We start from the raw sequence: 21188 nt of genomic DNA, 5'->3' as shown, positions 1-21188 counted from the left end.
CCATTGCTTTCATACACAATCTTTTTCTTTTTAATACAAATGGAAAAGCCCTTTCTGTCCATCCCCAGTAACTGGAGAACAAGAGGTTGACTGTATAGTAACAGGCAAACTTACCTTCAGTGCACAATCCAAAATACCAACTACACACAACATTTTAAACTAAATGTATTATAGGTTATTACGTCAGTAATTCTAAACTGTTAGACATCTTCAGTGGTGATCAGTAGTAATGACAGAACTACAGTATACTGGAAATCCTGAAATATCTAGGGGGACAATTTTCACAAACCTATGAGAGAAATTGAGTTGAATATATTGCTTTAAAGTGAGGTAGCAACTTCCTGATTCACACAGATCACCCAATAACATAATTTGTTTACAATTCTGTAGAGATGTATGCTACTAGCGATACTGTACATCAGCAGCAGCAGGTTACTGGAGTAGCAGAACATCTAAAGCTCCGTTTATACATGATTCTAACTTGCGTCCTTTGTCCTGCTCTTGTCCACATTCTGATTGTGCTCACATTTTTAGACACATGTAGACAATCAAAAGACACATTGTGATCCGATCATCCTGCCCACGCATTGTGTCTGAATATCTTACAAGTGTGGACAGATCTGGACAGAGAATCCATTTAAATCATTATTCAGCCCTTTAAGTGGCACCATTGACTGACTACATCAATAAGTCTTACAATAAATATTATTTAGAAAGGATAGCTGTGAAATCATTTGCATAAAAGTAGGAACAGGACATCTGGTCACAATCCAGAAACAGTGGATGGATAATAGACACATTTCTGGAAATACAAGCACAATCAGAATGTAGACAAGATCAGGAAAAAAGAACCATGTTAGCACCAGGTATAAACTGGGCTTAACACCACACTATATAGTTGTAGTGTGAGGGCTTAATCACAAATTACCAGTGCAAGACTGGGAGATGGAAGAGGCAGTGCACATTTCAACACATCTAGGGTAGTATATGTGTATCTTTCTGCCAGTAGCATTTTGATGAACTGGGATATTAACATTGTTCATAACCAGTACCTTTATGTCATTGGTATATAGAGATGAACGACACGGTTTGAAATGTAGCATTCATTTGAGGGAGGGAAAGAAATACAGTTGGGAGGAAGCCCCTTTTATTGAAATAAATAGCTGAAGATATCAAAACACGAGGCAAATGTACATGATTCAGTTGACAAACGTATTTATATGGAGAAAGAGAAAACATGCAACTCATAAAAAGATCAAATCTCTCAAACACAATGTGTCCACTGTCCATTAAATTAGCCTTTGAGTACCATGAGGCTCACCTCCAATTTGGCCAATAATAAGGCATTGAAAGATTTGCATTCTGATTGAAAGTTTGTTTTGCACTCAGATAAATATGTCCGAGGGCAGTGTACTATGCTAAGTCACCCAACCCTCCTCTCTGCCTAGGCTACATGACTGGTGTGTGCTAAGACAGAGGTTGCCTATCACCGTTTGTCCTGCCTATTGAGCCTGTTTCTCCTTGGCTGTGTCCAGCTCTTCAGCTAGGTCCCCTCTCTCCTGGTTCCAGTCCTTCAGGCCCTCTGGCAGACTGGTGTCCTCTTCAAAGCTGCCTGTCCCCTCCACAAACTCCTCATAGGTTGACTTTTCCTCAAATGGCCGTGGCCCCAGCAGCTCCAGCATGTCTGCCTTGTCCAGGACCTCCTTCTCCAGGAGACGCTTCCCCACCTGGGGTGAAGAGAGAGGAACGGTGGGGTCCCAGAGACAGTCATGACACAGGGTGGACATGAGAAAGAGCCAGACAGCAGCTCTAGGGACTATTACATATCTGTTTGATCTTAAAGCCACCATCCTTTAATGGTGAAACGGTCACGTACGTTTTGAGATATTACAACAAAAGAAGTTACTGCAAACCATCAACACAGTTTTTTCCCCATCAGATATCATTGCACGCGCGATAGAAGAGCACAATATGTACTGACATCATTTTTACCATGCTGCACAACGCTCCTCAGCTCTGCTACAATAACAACAGTGGTGGGGTTTTTAGTGGTGCCGTTTCCCCATCTTTAAGCCCAGCAAAAAAACTAAATCTAGAAGGGTGTGCCCTTGACAATCGAGCATGACATGACAGAGTACTCTGAAAACCTTACAACTACGTGATGTTCACGTAGGTCAATGCAATTCTCACCATGTCCACACACTCTCTCTTGTCCACAATCAGCTCCATGGTCCTCTGGTAGGCGCTGTCCACCAGGTCTCTGACCTCCTGGTCTATGAGCTCTGCAGTGGCCTCGCTGTAAGGCTTCTCCATCACCATCTCCCCTTGCCGAGGAAGGTCAAAAGACACCTGGCCTACCTTCTCACTCATCCCAAACTGCACTATCTAGAGACAGGAAGAGATGTAGGGATCAGAAATACAACAGGTACTGTGAGATAATTAAGCAGTAAGGCCCGAGGGAGTGTGGTATATGGCCAATATACCACTGCTAAGGGCTGGTCTTACCCATGACGCAACGCAGAGTGCCAGGACACAGCCCTTAGCCGTGGTATATTAGCCATATAACACAAACCCCTGAGGTGCCTTATTGCTTAATTATAAACTGTTTACCAACGTAATTTGAGCAGTAAAAATAAACTTTGTCATACCTGTAGTATACAGTCTGATATACCACAACTATCAGCCAATCACCATTCAGGGACTCGAAACACCCAGTTTATAATAGACAGTAACATTTCCCAAGACAAATTCCTTTCAACACTGTTGAATTGTAACCATAGCTTTTTTAACCATTGCTTTGTTTTTTGATTGTAACTGGATTTCATTTTAAAAGCTCTGGGGATTCATTCTGAAATCTCTGACGAAGGCTGTGAGGCTGAAACGTTAGCTTAGCTATCAATTAAAGTGCAGCGCTTGAACTTTCCTCCGAATGCCATATAGTAGGGTACCTGTGCGTAGGCTGACTGGGTGACCTTCTTCAGGTCATCCTGGGCTCCAGTGGTGATCTTCCCAAAGAAGACATGTTCAGCCACACGTCCTCCCAGCATCATACACATCCTGTCAAACAGCTGCTCCCGCGTGTACAAGTACTGCTCCTTGGGGAGGTACTGGGCATACCCCAAACCCTTCCCTCTGGGGATGATGGACACCTAGGGGAAGAGAAAAGGGACACATGGCATTAGAATTGTGAAAGAAAAGCAACTTTACAAATCCTGCTCCTTCTAGATCACACATGCCACATCTTTTAATTTCATTGTATCAACACGTGTGGTTGAATTGTGTTTTTAAATGATCAAATAAATCACATCAAATCATAGCCCAACATTTCCATCAAACTCACTCTGCAAGAGACCCTCAAGGCAGAGAGAACAATATGGAGCTGAACCTGCAGAACGTGATTTTTCAAATGCAGAATGGATGTTTGATTGAATTGGGCCAAAAAGCACCTCATGACGTAAGCCTTAATGTCCACACAAAGAGACCACTATGCCTGCAGACTGCTACCCGTCATGGGGACCTAGTTCGCTCGCTTGACTCATGGTTATACAGCATAATGAGCTCTAACAAGTCTCCTATTGATTCCAGTTGTTTCTTCATTTCTTTATTTTGGGGATTTGTGTGTATTGTTTGCTATACTGCACTGTTGGAGCAAAAAATATATACACAAAAGTATGTGGACATTCCTTCAAATTAGTGGATTTGACTATTTCAGCCACAAGCGTTGCTGACAGGTGAATAAAATAGAGCACACAGCCATGCAATCTCCACAGACAAACATTGGCAGTTGAATGGTCTTAGTGAAGAGCTCAGTGACTTTCAACATGACACCTCATAGGATGCCAACTTTCCAGTCAGTCAAATTCCTGCCCTGCTAGAGCTGCCCCGGTCAACTGTAAGTGCTGTTATTGTGAAGTGGAAACGTCTAGGAGCAACAACGACTCAGACAGAAGTGGTATACCCCACAAACTCACAGAATGAGACCGGCCAAGTACTGAACCGCGTAAAAATCGTCTGTCCTTTGTTTCAAAACTCACCACCAAGTTCCAAACTGCCTCTGGAAGCAACGTCAGCACAATAACTGTTCATCGGGAGCTTCATGAAATGGGTTTCCATGGCCGAGCATCCGCAAACAAGCCTAAGATTACATTGCGCAATGCCAAGCATCGGCTGGAGTGGTGTAAAGCTCGTCGCCATTGGACTCTGGAGCAGTGGAAACAATTTCTCTGAAGTGATGAATCACACCATCTGGCAGTCCGACAGATGAATCTGTGTTTGGTGGATGCCAGGAGAACGCTACCTGCCCCAATGCATAGTGCCAACTGTAAAGTCTGGTGGAGGAGGAATAATGGTCTGGGGATGTTTTTCATGGTTCGGGCTAGGCCCCTTAGTTCCAGTGAAGGGAAATCTTAATGCTACAGCATACAATGACATTCTAGAGAATTCTGTGCTTCCAACTTTGTGGCAACAATTTGGGGAAGGCCCTTTCTTGTTTCAGCATAACAATGCTCCGGTGCACAAAGCGAGGTCCATACACAAATGGTTTGTCGAGATCGGTGTGGAAGAACTTGACTAGCCTGCACAGATCCCTGACCTCAACCCCATCGAAAACCTTTGGGATGAATTGGAATGCCGACTGAAAGCCAGGCCTAATCGCCCAGCATCAGTGCCCGACCTCACTAATGCGCATGACTGAATGGAAACAAGACCCGGCAGCAATGTTCCAACATCTAGTGGAAAGCCTTCCCAAAAGAGTGGAGGCTGTTAAAGCCGCAAAAGGGGGGACCAACTCTATATTAACGCCCATGATTTTGAAATGAGATGTTCGACGAGCAGGTGTCCACCTACTTTTGGTCATGTAATGTATGCGTACTCGACCAATAACTGATTTATGCAATTAAGACAAACGTACTCATTTTGGGCCATGTCAATTTTGAAACCTAAATATGTGTTAAACCCATGCAGGAGAATCAAAGTTTTTATTTTAGAACCCCACTCAAATCCATTCAATATCCCCATATTCCAACCTGTGATCCAGTTGTGTGACAGACACTGTCATTGACCCGTCTGCAAGCCAATGTCAGAAAGTGTTCAGTATGACCATGTGAACAGTACTGCAGTGGGACTTGGTTGATTCGTACACTATTTCACACCTGGGATGTATAAGATGCGTTTTGAGACTGGACAGTATTGGGAGACTTTGTTTTTTCCCTAGCGCTACACAGCTGATTCAAATAACCAACTCATCATCAAGCTTTGAATATTTGAATCAGCTGTGTAGTGCTATGGCAAAAAAACAAAATGTGCACACGGGGTGTGGGGGGGTCAAGACAGAGTTTGGGAAACCCTGCTCTATTCACACCAACACACAGTGGAAGGTGCTGCTGGGCTGTTTGTTTTGAGCAGTGTCAAAACTGCACTATGAAAGTCACATGCAAATGTGCTAGTAAAATAATATATATTTCTCTGGTTAGCAATCCCCAACCAAACAGCCAGGTAAACAAAACCGGGCCTTTAAAAGAGGGAGTTACTGTACCTTCAGCAGTGGGTCAGCATGTTGCAGGAACCAACCCACAATGGCGTGGCCAGCCTCATGGTACGCTACAGTCTTCTTCTCATTGGGCTGCAGAACCTGGGTCTTCTTCTCAAGACCTACAGACAGAGACAGACAGACAGCAGCAGTGTTATATCTTCACCATTCTATTACCATCCACACCTCACCTCATCCTAAAGATTCACAACAGTGTTCATTTTGTCAGCTATTTTAGATTTAGTTGTTTTTTTTGTCTTAGTGTCTATGACTAAAACACCTTTAAGTCCCATTTTAGTCATTTCATCCTTCTTATTTTTTACTTATAATCAGTTGACTAAAACTCCAGGACAATTTGTCTAGTTTTAGTCACATATTAGTCAGTGCATTTGTTTTACTTTCATAGCCTACATGAAAGCAAGAGATGGTAACAAATGATTGTTTCTAGTTTAAGCTAGTTACAATTGAAGTGTCCTGGCTGCCCATCAGTTCAAAAGATTGACAAGTGACTGAATGACTGCCTGGGAGCTGTGTGGGAGAGCCGGGCAGATAGGCTCAACCGGATCACGCAACTGAAAGACGTTAATTCTGCCAATGAGAGGATTGCATTAAATACTTGGCATGCATGCTTATGATTGGACTAAACAGATGAAAAGAAGCTTCCTATTGGGCACACACTGGTTGAATAAACGTTGTTTCCACGTTGACTCAATGTGGAATAGACATCTGTTTATGTCAAATTGAATGTCCAATAGTGAAGTGGATTTCTCATCTCGTCACATTTTCATAAAATGAAAACGAAAGTCAGTTTTTTTCCATGGCATCTCGTCTCGTTATCGTCATTAGTTTTCTCAGGGAAAATAAGTTGACAAATATTTATTGTCATAGCTATTGTTGATTTAATTAACACTCATTCACAAAGCTGAGGTAATAATACAAGGACATGGAAGACATGACAACCCACCTCCAATGACCCTGTCGATGGCCTGCTCAAAGTGCTTCCCTTCCACATGTGGGTTGAGATGTCTAGCAGCAATGAGGGCAGCCTCGTTACACACGTTAGCTATGTCGGCTCCTGGTGAAGACAGGAAGACAGAGAGGATGTTTCAAAAACATTGACATGATAATCAACATGGCATCTTCTCACACAGAGCAGCTCAACTTGCCTGTGAAGCCTGGTGTGGCGGCAGCCATCTTCCTGGCCAGTCCGTCTTTGTCCATAGCAGGGTCCAGTTTGATGGGCCGTAAGTGCACTTTGAAGATGGACGCCCTGCCTTTGATGTCAGGTGGGCCTGAGACATGGACATGTATTGGATTTCATGAAAGGCTCATTTAGTCTGCTGATTAGGAAATTGTTATGTATGGGTTATAAATGTGTTATGAAGTCCTTAGATTTACATAAAGTCTTACCGAATTGGTAGTACTTCTCAATATGAATAACAATATGCTGTATGTTGACAATTCACTGAAATTACCACAGCACAGCCTGAGCTCCAGTTCAATTGAAAGACTCCATACCTATGTAAATCTGCCTGTCAAATCTGCCAGGCCTCATGAGTGCAGGATCCAAGATGTCTGGTCTGTTGGTGCCGGCCAGGACAACGACGTTAGTGCTGGTGTTGAATCCTAGAAGAAAAACACTAGGGAATTACCCTCACAGTATATGCATTACAGTTCATTAAGTAAACATTTTAGAGTAATGGCAGAAAATAACAGCTTTATAACAGATGACATCATAGAGCGCCAATGTCACATAATAATAGTTATTATTTCATAAATATGGGACACTTATGAGATTAACCAGCAATATGATAGAGAGTGTGAGTTTGCGATCTCATTTCACCCATACTCACCATCCATCTCCACTAGCAGCTGGTTGAGAGTGTTCTCCTGCTCGCTCTGGCCACCAAAATTTCCCCCGCCCCTCTTGCGACCCACGGCGTCTATCTCATCTATAAACAGAATACAGGGGGCGTTCTTCCGGGCCATGGCAAACATGTCTCTCACCTACAGGGGGGAAACAGTCAATACTAAGTCTCTAAAACATTTTCATTCACATCCTCACAGTAAGCGATGCATTTCAAGTCAAATGGATTGAAATGTATCTATGTGGTTAGCAAGCTAGTAGATACAGCTATTTGCAGCTATGATCTAAAATGCACATCATGTGACTTGAAAACAGATGGTATGGAGTCAGGTGCAAGTGTTCCCTCTGGTTCTAGTGTGAACTCACCCTGGCAGGCCCAACACCCACAAACATCTCCAGGAACTCAGAGCCGTTGACAGTGATGAAGGGGACGTTGGCCTCTCCTGCTGTGGCCTTGGCCAGCAGGGTCTTGCCTGTGCCTGGAGGTCCAGAGAGCACAGCACCCTAAGAAAACACAGCACAACACATGAGATTTAAAATACCAGTATAATGGAATGTTCATTTCTCATGGGCTGTGAAAAGACAGCAAACTACATCTAAAATGAAAAGGCATTTTCTTCCTACATTGAAAGGTGTTTCTTGACTAGTATGACTGCTGGGCTGTTGTCCCATCCCTTAACTTTGGAATCTTGGTCCCCAGTAGGGTTGAGCGGTATCCAGATTTCCATATCGAATACCGTCCTTCTCTCATCCCGGGATTTACGGTATTACCGGTTTAGTACAGAAGTGTGTGCATTTTTTTTTAAATAAATGAAAAAGCCCATTGGGCGTCTATTACCAGAATGCTAACAAAATCTAATCGCAAGTAATAGCGAATAGCGCAAACGAAAAAAACGAGGCACTACCAAATGTCATTTTTGGTGAGTTTGGACATTAACAAGCGAATGTGAACGAGTGACATTGTGTAACTGAACAAAGTTGATGCATAATTGTCTGAAGCAAGAACAGTACTGGCTCTGGAGCAGCATGTGTACAGTGGTGTCTGTGTGGAGTCGCTAGGGCAATGGCCTTCCGATAAGAGGGGGGAAGAGCAGACGGGCCGAGAACGGAGAGGAGGAAAAAAAACGCAAGGAAATCAAACCTACAGATAACTCATCCAAAGGGATTTGACTTCTCAAACACAGCAGAAAGCCAACAATATGGATGCCCAGTCATCCTTATTAATTCAGCTACTTACTTAGATAACTAGCAAGTTAAACTTAGGGGTCACATTAACGCACAATTCTATGATAAACATCGGAAATATGATGGCCATGCATAGTTTTTGCAAAAAATACCTTGCTTTTTCACAGTAAGCTAATTTACTTATAGCGTTGCACTTCTGTTGTCATCTTATGAAAATTCAGCTATTTTCTGCTGAATGTGTTGCACTAATGTATTTTCTATAGTTGCACGTCTCTGATCACTCTATTAAAAAAAAAACAAAAAAAACACTTGGCTTCAAAATAAAATGCGACCCCTGTCAATACACAGCTGGACTCACCTGCTCCCGCTTTCACCCGTTGTACTATTTACAAACAAGCACGTGACTGGCTTAACTGTTCAGGGAACTATGGTAAGCTTCATAATGGAAAATAATGAGACACGTGAAATGTAGAACACAAATCTGCTTTTTCTCTTAACGTATTGCACAAGTTGACTGCAGGTATTTACTTAAAAAGTAGATATACAAATTTTACAATTTATTGAAAAACGTAAAATAGTTTCAACGGTATTGAAAAACCATCCCATGGCCATTTCCAAATACCCCAGTATACAATATACTGCCCAAGCCTAGCCCCCAGGTCCAGGTACTAATGTTGTCCCATCCTTCACTTTTGGGATCTTTGCCACCAGGTCCAGGTACTAATGTTGTCCCTAGAGCTGGATGATATGGACAAAATATCATATCACGATACTTTTGAAATTTTAAGACAGTATGATTGTATTTGAAGGGATTTTATGTTTTAGAATAATAAAAGTTCTCAATATGCTTTATGAGTAGTTCATGAGTGTAGGGTGGCAAATAAGTGATTTTAAATGGGGCTTTCTCCATTTATACTGTTCAATCCAACTCCAAACAACAACAAAAAACGAACAAATGATTAGCATTTTGATCAATTTCTACATTTCCCGCACTTGTATTATCATTTCTGCACTGTGCAACGCAGCATGATACGAGAAAGAAAATATAGGCCTAGTTAATTGGTGAACTGTTGGAATCATGGAAATACAATAATTATTCTAATACTATAGTTATAATTTAGTGGGCAGCACCTTAAATACATTATTGTTTCACATGACAACGAATTAATAAACCAGGGAGGAATTATTGACATGGTAGGAACCAAAGTGTTGGTCAGTGTTTCCAGGTGACTTTCATTAGATGTTACATTACATGTTTTCTTACTTCATGTCGCTAGCTAGCCAACATACTCATGCCTAGCCTATTCCTCTCTGATAAGAAATCGTTGCACAAACATGCTTATCTACTGTAGGCCTACACCAGCACTGATATCAGGCAGTATTAGCTAGCTACATTTGCTCTGACACAAAGTACAAAATATTTTTAAAACTAACCCAAGATAGACCAGAGCCTGTTTTTTCCAATGGGAGCAAATTAATCATAATGGGCAGAATAAGCAAGGAGATGTGCAGAGCCAAGCATGAGCTAGTGAGATCCTATTGGCGCATTCTACAATTTATTTGCATATTTCTGTTAAGGAACGCCTATTCTGTGAAGTGTGGGTGTGCAATAACTCAATTCGCACTTGCACTCCTCCTAAACAACATAATTTTTTAGAAACTTTGGTGGACTGTAAAGTAAAGTCTACAAAACGCAGTCCACTCTGTTACAGATTCTAGTTTTGAAAACAGAAAACTGTATGGCGATCAAATGTTTCATAGAATTTGCTGAATGTCAGCGAATGTCCATCTCACTCCATCTTCTCCCACTGCCGTCCACTGGGCTTTCTCTCATCACCATATTTGGTAGTGAGTGGAAACGCCACTCAGATGCTTCACATTTATACATCCGGTGAAAGATCTGGCTCATTGTTCTATCTGTGTTAGCACATTTAGCAAGCTAGCTAGCCATCTAACTAGCGATTAGCAAATTATTTTAGCAACACCTTGCTAAGAAAACACAAACTAGCAGATAGTAGTTTGCAGACAGTAAGATACACAAACTAAGTGTATAGAACGCTTGTGGAACTCAGCATGTCCCCAACATTGTTGCATCCATCTGACCATGAACGGCAAGAAAGTGCTCGTGACTCCGTGGTCGAGCAACTGCTCTCTCCTTAAGTGACAGGGGGCATGGTTTGGTGTGCTTAGCGGCATGCAGCAGCAGGAGTAGATGGAGAGAGAGAACTCAAGAAGCAAATGGAGTAAACTATAAAAACTGACAGTACACGTGCCAGAGTTGCGTATCACATTTAACAAACCAAACATTGAAATACCATTATAGAAGGTAAAGTAAAAACCGGTCCGTGCATCAATACCGGTATATAGTAACATACGGTACACCGCCCAGCCCGAGGTGTCCCATCCCTTACCTTTGGGATCTTAGCCCCCAGGTCCAGGTACTGCTGGGGGTTCTTCAGGAAGTTAACAAACTCCAGAATCTCCAGCTTGGCCTCCTCACAGCCGGCCACATCCTTGAACTTGGTGTGGATGTTGTCCTTCATCATTTTTGCTGTTGATTCGCTCATGCTGAAGGGACCACCTCTTCCACCCCCAGCGCCTCCTCCCATTGGTCCCCGCCGCAGGGTGAAAAGCAGGAAACCAATCAACAGCAAGGTGGGGATCATGCTCATCATAAATGACCTGTAGGAGGAAGGAAAGTTGTAAAATGATGATGACTGTCATAGTTAAAATGTTAGCTTGTACATGAAATTGGACATATGAGTGTGCTTCAAAACAAATCTCAGAGTGAGAAATAGTCTAGCCCTATTAAGGCATGAATACGTGTGTGTGTGCATTAACTCACCCATCACTCTCGGAGTTGTACATGACAGCTGCCCGAAGAGAGGGCTCCAAGCCCAGCTCGTGATGAGCCGCCTCCAAGTTCCTCTCGAAGGTGTCCACACTACCGATGTTAAACCACACATAGCTCTGGGGAAAGACCACCAACACAACAAGTCAATGGATACTCTTTACCACTAGAACCTTTCAGCCTATCAGTACCGGCTAGAGAATGTTGCCGAGTGTCCCCTTTTAGCATATGCATCAGATGCATATTAACCTGCAAGGTGCGCAAACATAACCACCAACGCTTGATAAAGAGTGCATAAACTATTGTAAAGGATTAATTGCATGACAAAATATTTGTGGAAATATATCAATTTAAAAAAATAACAATAGTTATTTGTTTAGATAGAGTCAAAGATATGTTTTGTATAATATAATAAGTCCTAGAAAAAAAAAAATAGGCCTGTAGCCTATTTTAGTTTCTCTTACAATAAAAACATTAGTGTAATCCATTTAATAAACTTTCTTTGTAGATTCGATTAGTAATAAGAGTTACAGTAATTATTTACGTTCAGTTACAAAGAATGGTATCAACCTGCAAGGTCAAATGATTTGCTGCTGACAAATAGGCATAACACAAACTCATCATAACACTATTGTTTTTCTAAATGAAATCAACCTCTTCACACTGCTTATCATTGAGTTAGGCCTCATTTAAATTACATTGTGAAATAAGGTTCACAATTATCACCCATTCATCCATTTGTCATTCATTCAGTGAGGAGAGAGAGACACATTAGCGCCTGGCTGGGTACCAACGTCCACAGCACATTGGTGGATTAAGGAAAAATGTATGGGTAAAAAGGCTCCACAAACACAAACGTTTCTAATTTCCAAATTCTGACAAATGAACAGTAAACTACAAACACTTAGAAAAAGTCAGGGAAGGACAAAATAATAAAATGTCAGCGGCCATTGGCTATGGCGGTTCAAGTGTTGTACTCTCAAAACACTAACTTCCTCATTTAATCTAGTTTGATCAAACCTACTGAAAGCCCTTATTCACACCGGCATGAATATGAACTCAACAAGTGATTCATCACGCTAAGTGAGTCACTGTTCTGATTCCAGAGAATGGAATTTTCACCTACCGCATCAGCCTCTGCTCCTGGTACGAGAATGACTCGGACATACTGTTTGTTGACAACCTCTAAACGGTCGACCTGTGTAGAGAACAGATACAGACAGCGACATACAAAAAAATTAAATATAACAAAATAATGGAAACAAAAAAATTCTGTGTCTGAGCAGTTACATCACCTTGGCATTATGATTGTATTAATAACAACATGTATTTCTATAAACAGTATCTCTCTATTCTTCACTGAATTGTTGTACTTTGTTCTCACCATTCCTCTGCCAAGGTAGCGTTGGACAAAGTCCTTCCAAGTGATCTCCTTGCCAGTGTCTCTGAATTGATAGTAAAGCGTGGCAGAGGATATCCCAGCAAGTACCACTGCCAGGGCACGGAAGTCTTTCTCATCCCATGGGATGTCACCCTAGAAAGGCAGAGGAAAGGTCAACATGTTGAGGTCACACCATATATACCTACCTACCTCAATCACTCCAGTACCCCTGCACATTGAGTATGGTTCTGACCTGTATATACACTGAGTGTACAAAACATTAGGAACACCTGCTCTTTCCATGAGAGACTAAGCAGGTGAATCCAGGTGAAGTCTATGATCCCTTATTGATGTCATTTGTTAAATCCACTTCAATCAGTGTAGATGAAGGGGATGAGACAGGTTAAAGAATGATGTTTATGCCTTGAGACAACTGAGACACGGATTGTGTATGTGTGCCATTCAGAGGGTGAATGGGCAAGACAAAAGATTTAAGTGCCTTTGAATGGGGTATGGTAGTAGGTGCCAGGCGCACTGGTATGAGTGTGTCAAGAACTGCAATGCTGCCGGGTTTTTCACATTCAACAGTGTCCCATGTGCATGAAGAATAGTCCACCACCCAAAGGACATCCAGCCAACTTGACACAACTGTGGGACACATTGGAGTCAACATGGGCCAGCTTCCCTGTGGAACACTTGGCACCTTGTAGAGTCCATGCCCCGACAAATTGAGGCTGTTCTGAAGGCAAAAGTGGATGTAACTCAAAATTAGGAAAGTACCGTAGTGTTTTGTAAACTCAGTGTACTTGCATTCTCGTGTTTCTTCATCTCATCTCGAATTTCTTGTGTTTTATTCTATTTTTTATAATCTATATTATTACTGCACTGTTGGGAAAGTTACACCTGTTGCATCCAGTGCAAGTGGCAAATAAACTTTTAACCCACACACAAACAATACCACCCCCTCCTTGATTTGACATGTAAATACCAACATGTACATATTACCTCAATTGCCTCAACTAACCTGTGGCCCCGCACATTGAATGTACCGGTACTCCCTGTATATAGCCTTGCTACTGTTATTTTATTGTTACTCTTTAATTATTTGTTATTTTTCTATTTTCTTATTTTTTTACTCTATAACTTATTTTTCTTAAAGCTGCTTTGTTGGTTAAGGGCTTGTAAGTAAGCATTTCACTGTAAGGTTGTATACCTGTTGTGTGCCATTCAGAGGGTGAATGGTATGAGTGTGTAATAATACCTGTTGTATTCGGTGCATCTGACAAATACAAATTGATTTGAAATATCCCTCATAGAATAGGGTGTAATACTATATAGACAGACCATTCACATCACACACACCTTCAGCATGCGGCTCCACCAATCTTTCCCTCCTCCTCCTCCTCCTCCTCTTTTCCCTCCGCCTCCACTGCCACCTGATTCCTTCCCTTTACCATCTGCCAATCAAAAGTGAATGACAGCATTAGGTCGGTCCACTCCAGGCAGACACAGTTAGAGCCAAGGAACATCATCTAGGTTGGCAGATCTAGTCAGGGTAACCTAGGTTGACCCCTTAGACCAATATTCCCCTTGAGGAGATATCGCTCAGATAAAAAATATTTTCATTCGACTGCATACCACTAACATTAGGCTCTATAGCACTGCAGTTCATGATTTTATGTAACAGACACTTCTAGACATGTCTCTAGGGGCTTACCTTTTGGCGGCTCAGTGGAGTACTGTAGTCCATGAGATGTAAAGATTCCATCAGGTGACAATAACTTACTTTGAGCAAGCCTCTGAGGAGGAAAGCATAACATCCGGATTATGGGAAAGAGTTTGATTTATAACTGGTTGTGTAGCTAGCTAGCTAGCTAATAGCTAACTTGGCTAACTAGTCTGTTGACCTAACGTTACTGCACTGCCTAGTAGTAGCTAGGCTAGCTAGCTAACTAATATAGGCACACAGTTCTGACAGCATAATAACAGTTCTAGCCATTGTTTGTGTTGTATAGAACTAGCTAGAATGGCTAATTAGTTTATGCCTAATTTCAGTGGGTTTAACGAACACAAAACAACCTTACCCTGACCGTGGAGCCACGATAGCCGGGCAGCACAGAGAAGTTCCTTGACACTGCACTGCGTACACATGCTCTCACTGCGATCCGTAGAGGCAAAGCAGCCGTCGAGAGAAGCCCCAACATTTGAGTCATTCTCCCGCTGGCACTTGCCCTCCACTCGTTGAAAAAAATATCAAATGTTCTAGATATTCTGGCTTCTTACAGTTCATCAGTGTGACAGTGTTGGATAACAGCCACAGTCATTACATACTGCAAGAGCAAGAATGTCAGAGCAAGACCACTAAGGACCCCAATAAATTGACCAAAATGATGCCTGACAATCTGGGTTGGAATGGAAATGTTTTTCCATTGATTCTTAGGGTATGGTCAACAATTGCATGTAAAATATAACCATGTTTAAAATACAGTATATCAAGGATGATATGTGTTCAATAATTACAAGTTTACAGCTTTAATTCACTTTATTTCATTTATGCGCGAATAGGACGACTTTGAGTGTTTCTGCGGAGCGCGGTCTTGCTCTGTGATTGGCTGAGAAACACACACGCACATTGCATCATGGATGAGCAATTTGACAGGTGATTACAAAATGTGTACGTTCATGATGAACAGACAACAAGCTAAATATTCAGCACGTGATAGACATTTGACTTCAGTTCATCATCATGACTATTTCAAACTACAGTAACTCGACCACTTAGGTATCAACTGGACATGTAAGCATTTTAGCTCGATTAACCACATCCATGGTAGAGTGCGGGCAGAGGCTCAGACGAGAGACGGCTCTAACTTCCCCTGTACGTGCTATAGGAGAAGCGGCTCAGGAGCAGGGGCAAGTGGAATCTCTCGTTGGGGTTTGTTATAGTGAAGACAATCTGTTGAAGAAAAAAAAGAGTAGGAAACAGAACATAATAAGGGTTTGTTGGTTTTAATCTTTCAAAAATGCCGGAAATTCTTCCAGGCAAATGTATTGGTAGGTGTATTGATACGTCCATGGCTGATACCCACTTACCTCAACATATGGGTAGAAGGAGTTGTGACCCAAACTCTCCCAATATTGTCCAGTCTCAAAACGCATCTTATACATCCCAGGCGTGAACGCTTTTGTAGTGATGAGTCCAGGACAGCGACCATCTTCGTCGGTGGTTCTAAAATAATGAGAACGTTGATGATTCTGCATGGGCTTTTGTCACATATTCAAGTTTCAAAATTGACATGGCCCAAAATGAGTATGTTTGTATCTTTTCAATTGCATAAATCAATTATTGGCCGTGTAAACATATTTTGCAGATGTTATCGCAGGTGCAGTAAAATGCTTATGTTTGACTAGAATACAGTATATACAGTGCATTTGGAAAGTATTCAGACCCCTTGACTTTTTCCACGTTTTGTTAAGTTACAGCCTTATTCTAAAATTGATAAAATATTTTTTTCCCTCATCAATCTACATACAATACTTCATAATAACAAAGCGAAAACAGGTTTTGAGATGTTTGAATTTTTTTGCAAATGTATTAAACATAAGTATTCAGAACCTTTGCTATGAGACTCGAAATTGAGCTCAGGTGCGTCCTGTTTCCATTGATCATCCTTGAGATGTTTCTACAACATGATTGGAGTCCACCTGTGGTAAATTCCATTGATTGGACATGATTTGGAAAACCACACACCTGTCTATAAGGTCCCACAGTTGACAGTGCATGTCACAGCAAAAACCAAGCCATGAGGTCGAAGGAATTGTCCGTTGAGCTTCGAGACAGTATTGTGTCAAGGCACAGATCTGGAGGAGAGTAACAAAACATGTATGCAGCATTGAAGATCCCCAAGAACACAGTGGCCTCCATCATTCTTAAATGGAAGAAGTTTAGACCCACCAAGACTCTTCCTAGAGCTGGCCACCCAGACAAACTGAGCCATCAAGGGAGAAGGGCATTGGTCAGGGAGGTGACCAAGAACCCGATGGTCACTCTGACAGAGTTTCAGAGTTCTTCTGATGAGATGGGAGAAACTTCCAGATGGACAACCATCTCTTCAGCACTCCACCAATCAGGCCATTATGGTAGTGGCCAGACAGAAGCCATTTCTCAGTAAAAGGCATATGACAGCCCACTTGGAGTTTGGCAAAAGGCACCTAAAGGATTCTCAGACCATGACCAGCAAGATTCTCCGGTCTGATGAAACCAATATTGAACTCTTTGGCTTGAATGCCAAGCGTCACGTCTGGAGGAAACCTGGCACCATCCCTATGGTGAAGCATGGTGGTGGCAGCATCATGCTGTGGGAATGTTTTTCAGCGGCAGGGACTGGGAGACTAGTCAGGATCAAGGGAGAGATCCTTGATGAAAACCTGCTCCAGAGCGCTCAGGACCTCAGACTGGGGCTAAGGTTCACCATCCAACAGGACAACGACCCTAACCATACAGCCAAGACAATGCAGGATTGGCTTCGGGACAAGTCTCTGAATGTCCTAGAGTGGCCCAGCCAGAGCCCGGACTTGAACCCAATCGAACATCTCTGGAGAGGCCTGAAAATAGCTGTGCAGCGACGCTCCCCATCCAACCTGACAGCGCTTGAGAGGATCGGCAGAGAAGAATGGGAGAAACTCCACAAATACAGGTGTGCCAAGCTTGTAGCGCCATACCCAAGAAGACTCAAGGCTGTAATCAATACCAAAGGTGCTTCAACAATGTAATGAGTACAGGGTCTGAATACTTATATAAATGTAATATTTCCATTTTTTATTTTCAATACATTTGCAAAAATTTCAAAACTGTTTTTGCTTTGTCATTATTGTGTGTAGATTGATGAGGAACAAAATTATTTTAATCAATTTTAGAATAAGGCTGTAACAAAATGTGGAAGAAGTGAAGGGGTCTGAATACTTTCCGAACGCACCGTACATATGAAGTGGGTAAAGCAGTATGTGAACATTAAAGTGACCAGTTTTCAATGACTATGTACATAGGGCAGCAGTCTCTATGTTGAGGGGTAGAGTTCCAGGTGGTAGGCGGCTAGAACAGTGACTAAGGTTCAAGGTAGGGTACTGGGAGAAGGTCAGCTAGTGGTGACTATTTGTCTGATGGCTTGGAGATGTTTTTCAGTCTCTCGGCCCCAGCTTTGATGCACCTGTACCATCTCCGCCTTCTAGATGGTAGCAGGGTGAACAGGCCGTGGCTCAGGTGTCTGAGGTCATTGATGATCTTCATGACCTTCCTGAGACACAGGGTGCTGTAGATGTCCTGGAGGCAAGGCAGTGTGCCCCCAGTGATGCGTTGGGCTGACCGCACCACCCTCTGGAGAAACAGGATGCTCTTAATGGTGCGTCTGTAGAAGTTTGTGAGGGTCTAAAGGTAGTGCATCTCCATGCATTATCAGTCGATCACTATTAATAATATCAGTGAACATTTCACAAATAGGCCTAAAGCTAGGCTAACTAGATCGCAAAGGTATATGCAACACATAAAGGGAGAAGAGAGTGAGACAGTAGTAGGCCTATATCAGGCAGCTGTTCACCCTACCCCACAGTCACTAGGTAGTAGGCCTATATCAGGCAGCTGTTCACCCTACCCCACAGTCACTAGGTAGTAGGCCTATATCAGGCAGCTGTTCACCCTACCCCACAGTCACTAGGTAGTAGGACTATATCAGGCAGCTGTTCACCCTACCCCACAGTCACTAGGTAGTAGGACTATATCAGGCAGCTGTTCACCCTACCCCACAGTCACTAGGTAGTAGGACTATATCAGGCAGCTGTTCACCCTACCCCACAGTCACTAGGTAGTAGGCCTATATCAGGCAGCTGTTCACCCTACCTCACAGTCACTGGGTAGTAGGCCTATATCAGGCAGCTGTTCACCCTACCCCACAGTCACTAGGTAGTAGGCCTATATCAGGCAGCTGTTCACCCTACCTCACAGTCACTGGGTAGTAGGCCTATATCAGGCAGCTGTTCACCCTACCCCACAGTCACTAGGTAGTAGGCCTATATCAGGCAGCTGTTCACCCTACCCCACAGTCACTAGGTAGTAGGACTATATCAGGCAGCTGTTCACCCTACCCCACAGTCACTAGGTAGTAGGACTATATCAGGCAGCTGTTCACCCTACCCCACAGTCACTAGGTAGTAGGACTATATCAGGCAGCTGTTCACCCTACCCCACAGTCACTAGGTAGTAGGCCTATATCAGGCAGCTGTTCACCCTACCCCACAGTCACTAGGTAGTAGGACTATATCAGGCAGCTGTTCACCCTACCCCACAGTCACTAGGTAGTAGGACTATATCAGGCAGCTGTTCACCCTACCCCACAGTCACTAGGTAGTAGGACTATATCAGGCAGCTGTTCACCCTACCCCACAGTCACTAGGTAGTAGGCCTATATCAGGCAGCTGTTCACCCTACCTCACAGTCACTGGGTAGTAGGCCTATATCAGGCAGCTGTTCACCCTACCCCACAGTCACTAGGTAGTAGGCCTATATCAGGCAGCTGTTCACCCTACCCCACAGTCACTAGGTAGTAGGCCTATATCAGGCAGCTGTTCACCCTACCTCACAGTCACTGGGTAGTAGGCCTATATCAGGCAGCTGTTCACCCTACCCCACAGTCACTAGGTAGTAGGCCTATATCAGGCAGCTGTTCACCCTACCCCACAGTCACTAGGTTCCAGATGACTAGGAGTGAGTCCAGTCGGTGCAGACTGAGGGCCATTCTTGCCCCTGGGACTCCGTCACCTGTGTTCAACACATAGGTGGTCAGGGGGCTGTTTGGAAGTGTGGAAGACATCTCTGAAGACTGTGGAGAAAGATACAACATGGGAATGGTGATGGTCCTACAGTCATATTTCAGTGTTAGATTCTGATGATGATAATACAAATAGCCCTACATTTTATTTATTTAGTTGCCTTTACTTTTTGTTCATATACATTGTTTATAATGGGAGAATTGCCTATACCTTTGTTTTTCATTTGAATGTTTTTAAAACTTTTAACAGGCTGAAACCCCTACTTTCCCTGTGTTTCTTCTTCATAGTTTCTGCCACTATATGAGTTTACAGGTCACTTTGTTTCTTTTCCACACTTGTTTCAGTGAAGCCTCCGTTTTACATAAAGAATAGCAGAGCAGCGTTTAGTGTAAATGGAATAAGCTATTCATATGTGTATTTTAGTCTTTGAGAAAAAAAGTGTCCATCTATTCAATAGCAATCCTTCTGACAGACTGTTGAGAAATTTTCCAGACACCCAAAGACACTACATGATCAAATACTTATTTTATGATTTTACCCAATTATCAGTACGTAGGCTATAGGCCTATGACAATGCAGACGGTCGATTGCTGAGACCTCATTTGATTTAATTATACACAATAGTCACAGAATAAGATCTTGCTTGGGCACAATAAATAGGCTAAACAAATTAGGCTACATTAATAGTGTAGTTGCTTCGTAAAAATAATTGTTGTATGTTATTAATAAACTGTTTTATGAGTAATTACCTGGTTACAAAGCAGAATTGCGGCTTGACTTAGGGGACCTTGTCACGTACAACAGAAGACTCCGGCGTGTAGTCCTCCTTGACGCGGATAACTTGTTTTACTTCTACAGCCTATATGAAACTAGAGTTTATTTGGTTCTCAACATTCACTCGTAGTGCAGTTGTATCAAACAAGACAGAATAGTAATAGTTCATTTTCATCCTTTGCGAGGGCAACTCACTCTGGATTCACTATGCGCAAACAAACGTCAGGTGCCAAAGGTTGACCAGACCTATCTCTAAAATAACCTAAGTTTACTGTGTGTAATCTTGTCAATATTGACAAAGTTTGGCCACATGGTTGATAAAGTGTTTATTGTGGTTGTGTGTCTGACTTAATTGCCCACCACAAGATAATAGACAATGCACAATCAAATTGGAATAGTCCAGAGATAAAAATATATATAATAATGTCCAAACCACTGGGCTAATTGTTAACAACTTGGTTTATGAATATACAAGTCAGGTGAATTAGTGAGCGGGGTACAGAGAACAATGGAAATCAATAAGCTACCACTTTTCTAGGCCTAGGCTACTCCTCTAATGTACGGTCAAATAAACTGAACCACTCAGTTATATGAAAATAGTTATACATTTACTAAGCCTACTATCACAATGTATAGTTCACATTTAGTATTTATTAAACACAAAGAGCCATCTGACTTCATTAAACATAATAGGGCTGTCAAACGATAAAAAAAATGCAATTGAGTTAACAGCAGGATTTGCAGCGATTAATCACAACCTCAAATTCAGAATTTGCTCAAA

General features: G+C 42.4%; 2 protein-coding genes across 2 annotated transcripts; both read right to left on the bottom strand.

Moving 5' to 3' along the window:
• Positions 1–40: 40 nt before the first annotated feature.
• LOC115192702 (AFG3-like protein 1) lies at positions 41–15160 on the bottom strand. Its single transcript, XM_029751485.1, has 16 exons — positions 14896–15160; positions 14529–14610; positions 14174–14268; positions 12815–12964; positions 12557–12628; positions 11425–11549; positions 10991–11261; positions 7761–7898; positions 7381–7534; positions 7046–7153; positions 6694–6819; positions 6492–6602; positions 5534–5649; positions 2949–3149; positions 2191–2385; positions 41–1727 (listed from the first exon to the last, which is right to left on the bottom strand). Exons 1-16 carry the CDS (start codon positions 15022–15024, stop codon positions 1503–1505), a joined length of 2298 nt encoding a protein of 765 aa, XP_029607345.1. The 5' UTR covers positions 15025–15160; the 3' UTR covers positions 41–1502.
• A 178-nt stretch (positions 15161–15338) lies between these two features.
• Positions 15339–20636, bottom strand: LOC115192703 (5-hydroxyisourate hydrolase). The gene is made up of 4 exons (XM_029751486.1): positions 20383–20636; positions 19538–19683; positions 15905–16040; positions 15339–15767 (listed from the first exon to the last, which is right to left on the bottom strand). The coding sequence occupies exons 2-4, from the start codon at positions 19672–19674 to the stop codon at positions 15678–15680; spliced, it is 363 nt and encodes a 120-aa protein (XP_029607346.1). The 5' UTR covers positions 19675–19683; positions 20383–20636; the 3' UTR covers positions 15339–15677.
• Positions 20637–21188: the final 552 nt, after the last annotated feature.

This window comes from Salmo trutta, chromosome 4 (genome assembly GCF_901001165.1).
Source record: "Salmo trutta chromosome 4, fSalTru1.1, whole genome shotgun sequence".
Lineage (NCBI taxonomy): Eukaryota > Metazoa > Chordata > Actinopteri > Salmoniformes > Salmonidae > Salmo > Salmo trutta.
The sequence above is the reverse complement of the archived record's forward strand: the minus strand, read 5'-3'. Positions and strand labels throughout refer to the sequence as shown.